We start from the raw sequence: 16,395 nt of genomic DNA, 5'->3' as shown, positions 1-16,395 counted from the left end.
AATGAAGAACCGAAATCGAATTTTAAGTTTATGATTTTAATTTTAAAACCAGAACCGTTGACCACCATTTAGTACCAATTTTGATCAGTTTAGTTTCGGTTTGAAACCGAACCGTGGTCATCCCTAGATTTATGGATAGATTTATTATTCTTCAATAACATATGGGTACTGAATAAGATTTTGAATAATACAAAATTTTATCTCAATTTGGAGAATTGGCCCCCTCATTGTTAGTTATAAAGATCAAGTCCCCAAGTAAGGACATTAGCTCCACTACAAGTATATTAGTAATCTTAATTCTACCTATGAATAATTTGTCAAATTGCCACAACTGCTAGCCTCTATTCTATTTTACTATTTTTCAAAAAAAAAAAATCATACATATCGATTCATTTTCAACAGCAATTGGAAATCAGAAGTTGGTATTTAATAAATTGAATTACTGAGAAAAAGTTTTAAATCTAGCCATTGACATGGGTGGTCAGTATTTAAAGAAAACCAATAATTATATTAATTGATTTGATTTGATTTGGATGACCGATTAAATGTCTATTCCTAATATATGACTGTTTAAAATTATAACTAAAATCGTAGAGATATTAATTTTTAATATTTAAAATAGCTAGTTGACAGCTAATAAATTTAAACTCAAACTCAATTCATTAAAAACATAATCGATCTCGAATTTGATTCATTTAAAAAACGTTTACAGTTTACCATTGATAAAAATTGTAGCTTGTTTACATGCTCAAATTCAAGTTCAAGCTTATTTATTAAATGAGCTCGAGAAGCAAAGTTGAAACTCAACTTGCTAAACTTATTAGACAATTTTTTTTTTTTTTTTTGAAATTCATTCTCAAGTGGCTTACTATAATAATTTGTTTCAAGAAAATTGCTAGAAGTACAATCATCAATCAATTTCCATATCAACATTATATTTAAGAAAATTAATTTACATATAAGATTACTCAAATACCCAAAGTGTAAGTATCAAATCTCCCACTTGCCTATAGGAATAGTGTGAAGAAGGCAATGAATGGGATATTGGAGATGACAATACTAAGTTAATAGGCCTTATAGTATAAGGTATAGGTCCTAACCAAATTGAAAAAAAGAACAAAAGGGCAGGCTGGCTGGCAATAAGGAAAGAAGTTGATAAGGGGAAATATGGGTTCTTTCTATAAGAGACGTAGAAAAGGATTATTCAACACTGCCCTAAAAATGTGTTATGGTCTCTCTTCCATACCCATGTGACTATCACGTGCTTCTTTTTCAGCTCAATGACAAAACCATTTTATCCACTAATGTGTTCAGTATAGATAGAGGATAAGTTTATATATGCTTCCAAATTGAGGGGAAAAAAAAAAAAAGCATAATTCAATCAAGAGTACTTAATTTTTTATTTATTTTTTTTAATTTGTTATTATTCTTAGTTTGTTGGATACCCTATTGCAATGTTTTGGTCATCATAGCTTTCTGCATTCTGCAGTAATACTGATTGCTGAGCTTCCCTTTTAGCTGCTCTGCAATTGCCAGTTTCTATCTTTTATTTCCGAAGGAACACAAAATTTCAAATGACAAAAGGTTGATGCTTTTTTATGGGTTTAATTGCTAAACTTAGCCTATTTATATAAATATTAAGTTAATAATAATTAATCAATTTGATATTATAAAGACAGAGTTAAAGGAAGATCTAAACCTACAAATTAGTCTGCTTTAGCTTCGGCTTGAAAAAATATTCATTTAAACTTATTGAATAAATTTAATAAGTAAATTTAAGTCTCTAGTCTAGTTATTTTTCTTAACTATAAATTGAAGATAAATCGATTTGAAGCTTAAGTTTTCAAAACTGAATTCAGTTCAAGTTTAAATTTATCATTAATCAATTCAGTTTGATTTCAAGAGACAATTTGATTCAGACTTATTTATAATTCTTGATCGTTGAGAAAACTCTTTTCACCTATCGTAAAAAAAAACTCTTTTCTTTTTCATTAATATAAAAATAATATATAAAAACATTTTTTATTTTTTATTTTCGACTTGAAATATAATAATTAAAAAAACATTTGAGCAATTAAGATAAATTTAATCATTTGTGCACTTAAAACTTGCAAGTGAATAGTAGTAGTATTATAAAATAATGTATGAAAAATGTGTCCGTACTCTTACACAAACTGAGGAATCGAAGTTCGAGACATTCTAAGTTGGCAGCTGCCTTTCTTTCTCTATGTCCCTCACATGGCATAAGTCAGAGCATAGGAAATTGTAAAATAAAAAAAAAAAAAAAACATTTTTGTCATTAAAAACCAATTCTACAATTCTCTACTTCTAAAAGTTCTCATTTTAGTCATAATGCATCCATTCGATGATAATTAGATTTAGCGGCATAACAGTTAGTTGATTTAGTAACAGTTAATTATCTGATTATTTTACTGATGTTTTATCAAACATTAAATATTACAATGTTCCAATCCAAGATAATTTAGTAGTCGAAACGTACTAGATTTCATCTTTGTGATCGCAGAATCGAGCTATGAAATTAATATTTAAAAAAGGACTGATTGAAGCACACTAGATTTCACCCTTGTGATCGCAACTAAACATTAAACCTTAACTAACTTCATACTAATTAGAATCAGTTACATGAATTTTTTATTTGTATTATGCTTTATTTATGACTACATTTGTGCCAACAAATATTAAATCTATTCAAATTAATTTATTAATATGTTTTTTTTTAGTATGAATAAGGATCGAGTTTAAAATTACATTTAAATTTATTTAATTTTTGAGTGAGTTTCAACTGGTGAAATTTTAACAAGATGGGGCTTCGTCAGGCAGACTCATCAGTTTACTGTTTTGTTCGTAAATTTTAAACAAGGTGGAGTGGGTATGTGATAGAATAAAGAATAAGGTACATAATATTATTATATGATTTGATATTTTTATTTAAAAAAGAGTTTGTGATTTGTTTTATTTGACACACACTTATATTTGAGTATATTACATAATTATTTTTCGTGGGAAAATATATTCTAATAATATGGGATGAAAATTTTGATATTTAGGAATTTTTTTTCTTTTTCTTAAAAATATGTTTTATTTTTATAATTAATTAAAAATTTTACATTTAATTAGATAGCGAATTTTTAGTACGAGGTAAAATTTAAATCTCAACAAAAAAAATTAATTGCTATCTTGTATCACATTATCAAACAATATACATTCATAAAATGCATATAAAATAGTCATTTCATAATTTAATTTTAATTACCAATCAAACAAAGTTAAGATTGCTCTTTTTTTTTTTTTTTTAAGGACCATCAAAACTATTATTTTTATTTTCAAGTATATATTTCTGAATGCTAGGTTTCATTTAGTTCAAATAGATTATTGCTTCAGAATTTTTTTCTTTTTTTTTTAATTTTTGTTTTTGAAAATTATTTGTTCATAATAAGGGAATGGACAATAAACTGAATCAGTGCCACCAAATCATGTGATTGTTTGAAAGCAAAGCAATAATGAAACCAAAGCAACGGCCAAATGGCTGATGTATTTCTATAAATAAAATTAAGTACAAAAACGTGAAGTAAGCTAATCCATGGTTGTTAAAACTAGAATCCTACATTGAATTGCAGAGAAATTTATAGGATCGATAAAAATTAAAAATATTAAAATTTATTAATATGTTATAAATTGCTAATGCCAAACGATGTTTGGCAACAGAAAACTACTTAAAAAACTGTTCGGTAATATAATATTTAGACTAATTTTTGGAAGTTAGGATAACATTTTGTGAACAGTTAACTCATGTAACGTTTAGCTTTTTGGGTTTCATTAAAAACTACTCAAGCAGTTAACAGCCAATTTTACCAAATAGACCCTAATAATTTATTATCAAATAAATTGATTTATCACTTTATCAACGTATTAAACAATAAAAATATATTCTAAATACAAAAATTTGTAACCCTAACTTTATTTTTTAAAAAACAAAATTCCAAAGAGTAAAAGATTACGTTTCTCCATCCATCACCAAAAACCAACACCTTCCATAAAATATTAAAAAAATAATTATCTTCATTCATATTATTAATTTATGTAGAGATGGCAAGATAAAATTCTATAAAAATTTCTAAACAATCATTGCCTCAATTTGGATATTTACTTTGAATTATTAAATACTTCAATTTATAAAATTGAAGCCGTTAAACAATTTATTTATTTCATTGAATACCTCAATTTATAAAATTAGATCGATCAAACATTTATTGAATAGTTAAAAATATAAAATTATGTGTTCTAAAAGTCGTATTAACCACATCTCAAATTAATATTTTTCATATAAAAGCTAAAAATCTTTTAAAATTATTGTTTTAGTATAAGAAAGTGTGAGATTATTACAAAAGGTGAAATTCAGAATTCAAAAAGTCGATTTTAAAGTTTAAAGTGTCAAAAAAAATTTTATTAAAATTCAGAAATTAAATTATGTATTCTGGGATTAAAAATAAAATTTCAGATTTTATAAATTCTTTAAATTACTTATGATAGTGAAAGAGCCATTGAATAGATAGCCTAATGACAAAGTATATGTCTCATAGAAAATGGCAAAATAGCAAAGATGGAATAAATTGTATCATTCTTATCCTCATCCACATCCTCATCCTAACAGGAAATCAATGTCAAGATAAGGAGCGAAAAAAAAAAAAAAAAAAACACAAAAAACCTCAATGTGCTATACTTGAGTTTATATTTTCTTTTGTTTTTTCCTTTCATGATTTAAGAGATCATTTATTATATATTTTAGCAAAACACTATCAATAAATAGCATGTTTATAAATATATTTACATATTTTTATATATTTTAGCAAAATATTAATAGCATCTTCATCTATATTTTAAGATTGATTTACCTAGACTTGGTCTATAAATCCACCGATAGATCAAACTAATAAATAAAAAAATTATTAAAATAATGACATTTGTAAGTATTTAAAAAATGGAATAAAATAAAAAATATTATTTTAATTGGTTTAATCCATAAATAGATATAGACAAGTTTTTTTAAGCTATAGGTCTTGGTCAAAGATTATGATAATGGAGCACCTCTTCAAAGTGATTTGTTACCGTGATTTTCGTATTATTATGATTTATTCAGATTGTGCTTCCCTTAGTTATAGGAATTCTTATCTGTTGTATTTGCTTTAAATACCTTACTATTTGTATTATTTTGATAAGAAAAAATATACAATCATTTCTTTTTCTCCTTTATTGTTTATACATGGTATCAGAGCCATAATGGCCGACACCGCAAATCAAAATCCAAGTTTAATTTCTTCCCACCCAACCACTGCCGAACATTCATTTTCTGTTAAACTCAAACACAACAACTATCTGATCTGGAAAACTCAATTTCAGCCACTTCTCAACTATCATAATATGAATCATCTCATTGATGGTTCTTCTCCACCCCCTCAAACAATTATTGATATTCCTTGACATTGACCTTCACTTGAGCTAAACCAGGCCAAAACAACATGATGGCTGTTTGCATTACAGCCAAGAAACAAAACCCAAAATAGTTAGTTATATTTTTCTGTTTTGTGTAAAGGATTTTTCTATTTTTCCAAATTTTTAACTATTTTGTGTGAAGGATTTTTGCTTTAATAACTATGTTCATATTTCTTGGTTAATGGAACAATAAATTTCCTCTTCATGTCTCAAATTTCTGTTTAAGAATTTTGTGATGATTTAGGTAAAACTTTTTAAAAATTGACGATTTCAGATTTTGAACTTTTATAAAATTTGTCTGATTTTGAACTCTACTCATTTTATTAAATTATAAAAATAAAATAGAAAAGAATAAAGGAACTTGCCCACACAATCTATATTGGTGTAAATAATTTGACCACTACTTTCAAATAGTAATCTTTAAAGACTCCACTTATAATGAAAATTGGCTTGGAGACTAACGTAATATTAGTGCTTTAAATAGTTTATTTTAACTTCTAAGATAAGCTATAATGTGGGACTACAGTGTTGTTCACTCTTTTGGGGTTTTTCCCAATTTTCAACAAATGTGACTAATAGGTCTTCTAATCCCAAAGGCATTAAGAATTTTTTTTGACTCATAAAGACCATAGTATTCATTAGTAATTTGATTTCATAAAATTTCAAGTTGGAGTTCTCCACGGCACAAAGATTATCATCAATTTGATAAAAGTTATTTAAAGGAGATGGTTATCCTTGCTGTGTAGTTCACAATTACAGCAGTTCACAATGTTGTTGTAATTTATTGAGTCTCCAGTGTATAAAAGAAAAACAAAACCAAATCAGCACAAATTGAATAAACTAAATTTTATATAATTGAATCAAAATGATTCCACTTAATTTGGTTTAAATTTCAATTTTGATTTAATTATATTTTTTAGGTTTTTCAATTTTATATAACAAAAACCAAACTAATCTAAAATTTTTTATCTCTTATAAAAATTTAAAATAGAATCAAATAATTTTGCAAACTCTACCCTCACACACACCATATGCCAAAAGAGAATAAGAATATTTTTGGCACATAATTGACTCCAAAATACACAAACTCATTTTGTGGGCTCAACCCCAATAGTGCATTGGTTGGTGACTATATGTATATGAATGAGAGAGAAGAGAGAGTGAGAGATTTATTTATTCTTTTACCTTTGGCCTTTCTTATGTGGACTTACATATTTTAAAAGGAGACAAGAGGTTAAAGAAAAGGAAGATGCTTTACTTTCCAAATTAAGAATAAAAAATAGTAACAAATTGAGGAAAACAAGAAGCACATAATATATACAATCATGTAAAGGTTATAAAATGACTTATATGGGTGCACCCCTTGCCCTTAGTACAATGAACCTTCCCTTCCCTAGAATATGTAATGCTTAAGAAAAACATGATTCTCTTCTTCCTTGGGTTTACAACCATAACAAAATCTATCTTTTTTTTTTTTTTTTTTTGGAGAACAAAAAATATTTTTTAAATATTATGTGATGAAATAGATATTGATTATCCTTGTTAAAATAAAACAACTTGTAAACAAATTTTCCTAATCCATTTGATTTTTAAAAAATATTTTTAATGAAATATTTTTTAAGTTATGCTTGTTTTCAACAAAAAAATATTATATATATAAAAGAAAATTAATTATTTGATATTTTTTCGCTTGAGTTTGAGGAATTCTATTGAAGATGTGTTTTTCTTTCTTTTTAAATGTTTCCCGCCGATCAAATTGTTAAGTTTGGAATTTTTCTCTCTATAACTATAAGTATTTTTCCATAAATTCAATCCTTGACCTTGTAACGGTCATCTATTATTTTAGTGTATCTTATCACTTGAATTACTCTTTATAAATACGATATTTTTAATTACTTAGTGCTAGCAAAATTAATTATTATTAGGAGCACTTAAGTTCACTCAAATTATGTTTAGTAAATTATTATTAAAAAATAATTTTGAACTATTAAAAAAAAACAAAATTCTCCACTATTACATAAGTGCATGACAACATGACTTCAAAGATTTATTAGTGTATTTTGTCTTTCATATTGATTCCTAATTTGAAATGTTAAAAGGTTGTCAACTAACTTCTCAATTGAAATGGTACCACATATTCTAATTTGTCTCTCTCTCTCTCTTATATATATATATTAGTGTATTTTGACTACCACTTTGAATTCTTCAATTCTATTATAACTAATTGTCCATTCTCAAGTTTAAAGTACCACTCATAAATTTAAAAAATAATGGGCATAAAAGCTAAGTTTCCTTATATGCAATACATTATATGAGAGTTGAATAATTAAAGAAAAATTATCTAATGAAAAGATAAATGCATGCACCACTTAACCTTTCTTTTAAAAAAATTCATTGGAGGTATTTATGGGCTGAAATAACACTACGGTCTATATAATAGCGATATCCCTCCCCTTAACTCACTAGATTGGTGAAAACAACTGTGGTTGAGAAAATTTGAGAAGACTAACTGGACCACTGCGTAATTAACTTTTAATTGTTTGAGTTTGTAAATTGATGGATTATATTAACCTATTTAACCTTATTTCCATTTTTAGGGGCCAATGTGCTGTCATATGATTAATTTAGACTCGAGTGTTAAATAATTTTTTATGTAGTCAATAGAATATTCAAAATTTATGAACCAATATATGATTTAAACAACTCTTTAAAAGTTGAATTTTATAATATAATTTAGATTCAAACGTATGTATGATAAATACTTATTTATATAAAAAATTTCTGAAATTTGAAATGCATGACATGAATGGATAAACAATAAATCAATAAATCCAACAACCACTTTGCAAAAATATGAAATATATATATATATATATATATATATATATATATATATATATCCAAAGTGCCTAATCATAGATTTGATTATTGGAGAAGATGGAAAAAACAAAATAAAGACATTAGACAACATTGAACTTATCCTTTGATGTGGCATGATGTTGGTCTTGTTAGAAACGATTTAGTCAACATGAGCTTTCATGTTTAGATAAACCTTAATTATTAGATGAAACGAATTTTATGGTCCAATAATTATATTAAGTCATAATTAATAATTGTTTTATCTTTTTCATTTTAATTTTATAATAAAATGATAATATAAATCAATTTTATTAAATTTGTTCCTTAATTTATTTAATAACAACAAAAATTCAAAGCAAACCCATCATTTTCCTACTTAATTATAATAATTGATACTCATATTTTAACTTAATTTTATTTTTAAAACGAAGACAATAAACTATATAATAAATATTAAGACAAGGGTTTTGGGTTCATCAACGAACAATCATGACGTAAATCATACTTAAATCTTCTTGAAAACTTAATTTAATTTTATTATCATGCCCCATCCAAATAATATAAAACAATTTGAATGATTCCAAATGTAATCTAGAAGCAAGCGATCACAAAACCAATGGCTATAAATAAATTAAACTTATTTATAAATTAAAAAAAAAATACATTTGAAGTCAAAAGTTAAAAATAAATAAACTCTCTTAATACGATGAAATTGAATATTAATATTATTTATGGCTATATAAAAATAATAATAAATATTTCTTTTTGTTTCCACCACATGATAGGACTAATTTACATTTTCCTAACTTTGTATATAAAATTCATACAAAAAAAATATATATTCTCTTGATTCAATTGTCTGCTCATAAATATTTATTTTATAAAATAGTTTTAATAAAATACAATACAATGCAATGTGTCTTTTGTAAAAGAGTCATGCTACCTGTTACAATTGATTATATTTCCTATCAAAATTAAAAAAAAAATAATAATATCTTACATTTATGAGAAATGAACGTAATAGGTGAAGCACTAAAAACAAACTACCCTAGAGTCGCATTCGTAGCAATTTCTGAAATAAGAATGTAATAATGTAATAATGTAATTTGCAACCTACTAATAATACTAACACTACCGTCTACCGATGGGTTAGGTCTACGATCTACCCCATTAATAATTATTAAGTTGACACAATTCTCATATTCCTCCCCAACGCCATACAAAACTACACAACTACTGGTCACTTTCATTAGGATTAGTATTCAATTTCTCCACTATAATTTCATCTTTCATATATAAAATTACTCTCTTTCTTCTTAAATACTCTCTCTGTCCCAAAATATAAGTCGTTCACTCAAAATGTAATAAAATTTTTTTCGATAACTAACAGTTATTGCTTCGATTCTTTAAAGGTATTTGGATATATTAAATTAAAGTAATATAGTCAACTGACTTAATCTTTTATTATCTTAGAAAAATTTAATAGTTTTTTTAAAGAACGTGAAATTTTAAATGTAACAAACTTAAAAAAACGGAAGGACTATGTTATTGATTTTTCTAATTGTTGGTTGCTTACGTGCATAAATTAGTAAAAAAATAGGTCAAATTAGTTTTTTAATTGGAAATTCTTATTAAACACGATATATATTTTTTTAAAAAATATATATATACAAATAAAATTTTTAGATAAATTATACGTCGAGTATCAAATATCAATTGGTGGATAAATTAAAGTATTATTCTTTTTTTTAAGTATGGTAATATTACCGTAATACCCTTTTATTTTATATATACAATAATGAAAAAGAAGAAGAAGACGGCATTCATTTTCAATATAAGAGCAGAGACACGTGGCCATCAGCTGACAGGAGGTCCACCACAAGGGAAGGTTAGCGTCAACAGTACAGCAGGACTGCCGGCGCACATTAGCACCGACCGAAGCCACTGCACTTTTTGGACTTTATGGTTTAGGTGGTGGGGAATTTGCAATGGCTAATATGACTTAAATGCCCACATGTGAAAGACAAACCCCTCCCAAGAGGGACTCTCTCTCTATAATGTCAATGTTTGCCCCCACACCCCATCTCCACTTCCCAACAAATCACATTATCCAAATTAAATAATAATAACAATAATAAAACTCAACATTGTCTATGTGGCAAATGATTCCTTGACCAAATGACTAAAGAGCATTCAATTTCGATTTGGACCAAATTGATTATACAAATTTCGATTCGATTTACATCTAAAAGAAACTTTTTGTCCATTCGTTACGATTTGGACCAAATTGATTAATTGGATAAATGATTGAAAGATGAGTAATTTGCTTCAAATTACATCTCAAAATTTTTAATTAATTTCAATAATAACAAAAAAAAAATATTCAAACGCTAAAAGAAAGATTTTGTATTGGGATAGATCCAATAATAAAGACTTTGAAATTAAATGATTATGAAAAGGGGAAAAAGAAAAGAAAAGAAAAGAAGAAAGAAAAAAGAGCTAATGCCACCGTAACAGCAAACATAAAGGGGGGGGGGGGGGTATTAAAGAGGCCAATCCTCTTAAAAAAGGACAGTGTACTATGAAGGTAAAGAGCAATGAATACGAATCAACTGCCCAGTCAGTCAGTCAGGCAGTCCACTCCTTTTGTAAGAAAGACCAAACCCTAATTTATTTGTAAACGTACTTTTCTCTGTTCAACATTATCTCAAGACTGCTTCAAAGTTCAATTCAATTCAATTAAACTAGACATGTATGTATATGTATGACCAAATAATAATACTATGTGAACAAGAAATGCAGAGGATTAAGGATATTTATAAGAATTTAAATAAAAGAAAAGAAAAGAAATGGAAATGAGGACAAGGGAAAAAAAAAATATATGGGGATAATTTTTATTGATGAAAAGAAAACAACAATATTAATAACATAATTTTTATCCTTGTTTCACTAACCCATAAAATACCCACCAGGCATCTCATTTATCCAATCTCCCTCAAGCCTTCCAATTCTTTCTGTATATATCACATATATACATGTACAAAGATCCTCTTCTACCAGCCTGCCAGTCACTCTGTCTCTCTCTCTCTGTAATACAACTAGGGAGCCACCTTAATCAATTGTACATTTCTTTCTTTTTATTATTATTTTTTTTCATTCTTTGTTTGTGAAGCAAAGGTGGGGTGGGGGGGATACAAGAACAGGCTGGCCTACAAGAAAATGAAAAAGAAGTGCCAAAAAAACATACAAAAAAAAATTAACAAAAAGAAATGGGAGGAAGAACATGGAACCAGAGATTAATGACGAATGAATGAATAAATTAAAAACGGCTAAAGGAGAACTAAGCTATCTCTCATGGTTCTTCTGGCAATGGCCGCCAATGGGGATTATTATGTAGCTCTTGATTTATGTGACAAGTATCTGGTAATCCTTACATGGTGGAGAGGAGGAAAGACTGGAGGGCAGTGAAGAGTTCCCATCAAGTAGGGTGTTTTGCTTGGCAAAGAAGGAAACATGAAAACTTGAAGAATAGTGATACAAGTGAAGCCATGAGTTTCAAAAGCTGTAATGCCTCACCGAATGTTCTAACATATCACGACTTGGGCAAACTATCTCCTTCACTCGGCTACCGTTTTTGTATATCTTGAATGTCGGTACAATCCTCACATTCTCAGCATTTGCAATTGTTGGGTGGTCTTCAATATCCACCTATCACAAACACCACCAGATGTATCTAAGAAAAATACTTTCTTCCTTGCTCTCAGCTAAAGTTAAAGATCAATTTGGAATGCATAGTGCTAATGAGTTGGTAATTTACCTTGAGAAAATTTATGGATGGATATCGAATGCATAGTGTATCCACAAATGGAGATATTTGTTTGCAGTGCAAATTAGAGGATGATTTGAAATGAACAACTGAGACACCTGTAACCCAAGAATTCAATTATATTAAGAATCGAGGGATGAATGAAAATGGAAGCAATATAAGCAAAAGAAAAAAAAAAATTAATGCATAAAATATGCAGCAGGCTTACCTGGCAAAGATATTGCAGCTCTGAACTGCTCTAGCCCCAATATTTCCTCCACTTCGCCACCGAACTTCATATTATACACTTCTTCTCCACGAGACTTCTTCAATGCAACTTGCGCATGAAATAGAGATTCGGCAACTTCATTGTCCTCTGGTAGTTCCCTTCTTAGAACCTCATAATCCCTCACTGCGTCAGCCCACCTCTCTAGCTGTTTTATGATAGTTCATAGACTTAATTAGCACATATGTATATGAATATATAATTATATAATCTTATGTGTGTAAGCAAATTGCCAAAAAAAAAGATATGCTTTAAGGATCATACCTTACTATTTGAGGCAGCTCTTCGAAGAAGGGCTTTTGCATAATTAGGTTGGATGTGTAATGCTTGGTTGCAGTCATCAATAGACCTCTCCCATAGCCCAAGCTTAAACCAACAAGCAGCTCTGTTGCAATAGAGAACAGAGTTTGAAGGGTCAAGCTTGAGGCCTTCCCCATATGCTGAGCAGGCTTCAGTGAACCTTTCAGATTTAAAGAGATCATTGCCTCGAGCACGAGCTCTAACCACTAATCTAACATTGTGAAGCAGCACTGCTACTTCAACATTTCGTGGATCAATCTGTCCAGCTTTCTCAGCGGCTGTAAATGCATGCTCAAACCTGCAAGACATCCATCATCTATTCTCAATCTCCAAAAAACCTTCAGATATTTACTGCTGACAGTGCTTTTGATATCTGAACTCACCTTCCTAATGCCATTTCAATCTGAGCTCTAACTAAGTAGGTGTATGCTTCAGACAGCATCCCGAAAAACCTGCTTTGTGAGCAAGAATTCGTATATGGTTCTAATTTTGGAATGTTCGATAGGCATGATTCAGCGTCTCGTAGCTGATGGAGCTTCAAAAGAGCTTCAGCTCTACACATAAAGAGCTGTGAATTCAAATTGAACCAGTTCAGCCATTTACTTATTTATCTTCAACGTTAGTTAAGCCAATTTCACAAGAAAAATTGCAGATACTACTGCTCATTACCTGAGGAGAATAGTCAGCTCCAGCAGCAATAGCAGCCTCACATTCCCTTAAAGCATTTTTCCAGTCATTAACCTTTCGGGCATCTGAACATTTGTTTAGATGTTTCTCTACTAACTGCAATTTCTGCAATTCAGAAGGATCTGGATGATGCCCAGGAATGCATAGGTGCCTCCTGGCATTCTCAATCTGTCCTAACCTGCAATAAGACCAAGTTAAGTGAGCACAGCTCAAAAGTCATATGCACCAAACTTTTTGCTGCATAATGCATGAGAAACAAATGGAGAGTTACTCTCAACTAAAAATTACAATGGACCTATGCAAACATACAAGCATAGGACACGAAAGATGGAGAAAAATTTTGTTACAGAAGATGCATCAATAGATCTATTTGGGCACTAAATATGCCCATATACAGCATCCATGCTTCATATGTGACTCAAATTATATATAGCACTACGAAACATTCAAATAGCAAAGTATGCAGCAACCAAATGAGACAACCAAATAACAAAATCAACCAAATATATACCGATAAGGCATTAAGGCATCAATACAAATAAAGACAGAAGGACATAAAGTTAGAAGGTATAACACTGGGAAACATAAATATTAAACATGGGAATTTTGTGAATTAATGCAAATCAAGATTAGAAAAATGAAAGCATGATAAACAGCAGATAATCAGATTATTCACAAAGGTAAGGGTGCAAAGAATACAAGACAGTGTCAAAACTCAACAGTCATATCAAACAAACAGTCAAATGTAGACACATGAAGCAGATTTAGCGATCCAAAAAAGAACCATTTTGACCAATAAAGATAAACAATCAGCAAAACACAAACGGTGCACAAGAGCCATCTTCTCAAAGCATCAAACAAAATTCATCACAGTTTCAAATATCACACACAAAAATTACAGATAAAATATCCAAAATCCAGAAACTGGAGTATTCTACAAGTCAATTTACAAAAGAAATACATCCACACCAAGGAGTATTTTAACATTACCAAAAGCTCAGAAATTCACAAAGAAAAATTAACTATATAGAATAGCACAAGAAACAGAAAATAAAAGAACTTCACACTCATAATTAATTCCAGTCAATGCAGATTAAAAAACACCAAAAGTTCACAAAAACTAAGTAAATTACGGCCAAAATGCATAGAGAAGAGGGAAAAGTCTTGAAATTTGATTCAACTATTTAACAACCAACAAAATCCCATTAATGCAGATCAAATCAACACCAAAACTCAAACAAGCATCCAAAACACCTAAAATATAAAACCCAAAAAAAAGAACTGCACATACAAAAGCTCCATCTACAACTCACCTAATAAACAAAGACCCCAACCTCTGATGTGCCCTCCAATAATTAGGATCCAATCTCACTGCCTCCTCACACTCCATAACCGCCTCTGCCACTCTTCCTAAACCCATCAAAGCTGCAGCTCGGTTACTCCTGTAAGCTGCATTTCCCGGTGCCAAAGCAATAGCCCTATCGTAAAGCACCAACGCTTCTCCAAAATGGCCTTTCTTATACATTTCATTCCCTGCCTTCTTCACCTCTTCTGGATCCACACTTCCCATTCTTGCGCCACCAAAATTTCCACGCACAGTATTATTACTACTACCGACCAAATTTCCAGCATCTAAATTACTACATTTGCTCGGTCCACCACCCCGCATTATACTTCCGTGCCCATAATTTCCTGTTCCGGATCCCAAAACATCCGATTTGGAATTCCGATTGCCCATTACCATCCCTGTCTTTAAGATCCTCCCAGACGGACATATGTTACCAGTAGGGAGTACATTAACAGGTGCGGGAGAGTTTACCGAGCTCTGGCTGCCGCTAGCTGAGTATATTAGAGGGTCGGATCTGGAAGTACCCTGTCTTGGGTTTCTGATAGAAGTTGTAGGACTGGTTTCGCTGGAGTTAGAGAGCTCGCCGGAATGGTTGGATTTGTGAACTGGGTTATGAACGTTTCGACTACCAGATACGGATCCGGAGGAGCTAGAGCTGGAGCTAGTTGTGGTGGTTGTAGTGGTGGTAGCGGTAGTGTTAAGCCCACGAGTTCGGAGAGGAGAAACAGGAGAACCCAGATCAAGTTCTCGAAAATCGGGCTTGTTAGCCTCAAGAGAACATAGTGAGTCACGGAGCTGATCGGTTAATGAGTCTAGCCCTAGGTCCCCAATGGGTTTTCCAGAATGCGACATTTTCTCAGTAACCAAATGGAAAAAATACCAAAAGGCCGAAGTCAATTCTATATAGATATATGTATATCTCTCAACCTCTGGGTTATCCCTCTCCTTTAACCTTTCTCTCTCAGTTCTGTTAGCAATGTCCGTTAATGGGAATGGAAAGACCAAAAAAAGCAACACCGAATCGTATAACAGAGATATAAACAACACAAACCCAGAAATGTTTCTGAGGAAGACATTACAGATAGAGGGAAGGAAGAAAAGAAAGAGAAAGAGATGGGGATCTCGTGATATAAAAGGAAGAAGCAAAGAATGAATGTGAGTGTCAAGGCTATGGAAAGAGAGAGAAGAGATTGAAAGCGAGAGAATGAGAGAAGGGAAAGAGAGATTAACAGAAGGAAAAAAGAGAGAGAAAGAGAAAGGAAAGAAGAGAGAAGAGAGAAAAGAAAGAGCTTTTATTTTCTTTTCTTCGCCTTCACCTGCTGCTTCACGAGACAGGTTTCACTTCTCTCTCCTCTCCCTCACTCACTCTCTCTCTATCTATCTTTCTCTTTATTTCTCTCTATCTCTCTTTCTCATTTCTTCTAAAATCTAACTCTATTATAATTCCCTTTCTTTCTTGTTTTTAGTCTCAAAGGTAAGGGTACTCTCCACTCTCTTGTTTTTGGGAAAATCTTTCACACTCTTATAATTTAAATTTTCAATCACTCTTAATTAATTTTTAACACAAATTCATATATAACTATCAATTTATTTATTTCA

General features: G+C 30.1%; 1 protein-coding gene across 1 annotated transcript; it reads right to left on the bottom strand.

Moving 5' to 3' along the window:
• Positions 1 to 11,750: 11,750 nt before the first annotated feature.
• On the bottom strand, positions 11,751 to 15,791 carry TTL1 (tetratricopetide-repeat thioredoxin-like 1). Its single transcript, XM_012223191.4, has 7 exons — positions 14,762 to 15,791; positions 13,431 to 13,626; positions 13,145 to 13,329; positions 12,726 to 13,059; positions 12,405 to 12,609; positions 12,188 to 12,294; positions 11,751 to 12,078 (listed from the first exon to the last, which is right to left on the bottom strand). Exons 1-7 carry the CDS (start codon positions 15,646 to 15,648, stop codon positions 11,926 to 11,928), a joined length of 2,067 nt encoding a protein of 688 aa, XP_012078581.1. The 5' UTR covers positions 15,649 to 15,791; the 3' UTR covers positions 11,751 to 11,925.
• Positions 15,792 to 16,395: the final 604 nt, after the last annotated feature.

Source organism: Jatropha curcas, chromosome 7 (genome assembly GCF_041381405.1).
Source record: "Jatropha curcas cultivar XTBG-Jc1 chromosome 7, XTBG_Jcur_1.0, whole genome shotgun sequence".
NCBI lineage: Eukaryota > Viridiplantae > Streptophyta > Magnoliopsida > Malpighiales > Euphorbiaceae > Jatropha > Jatropha curcas.
Note: the sequence above shows the minus strand (reverse complement) of the source record. Positions and strands in the feature narration are given on the sequence as shown.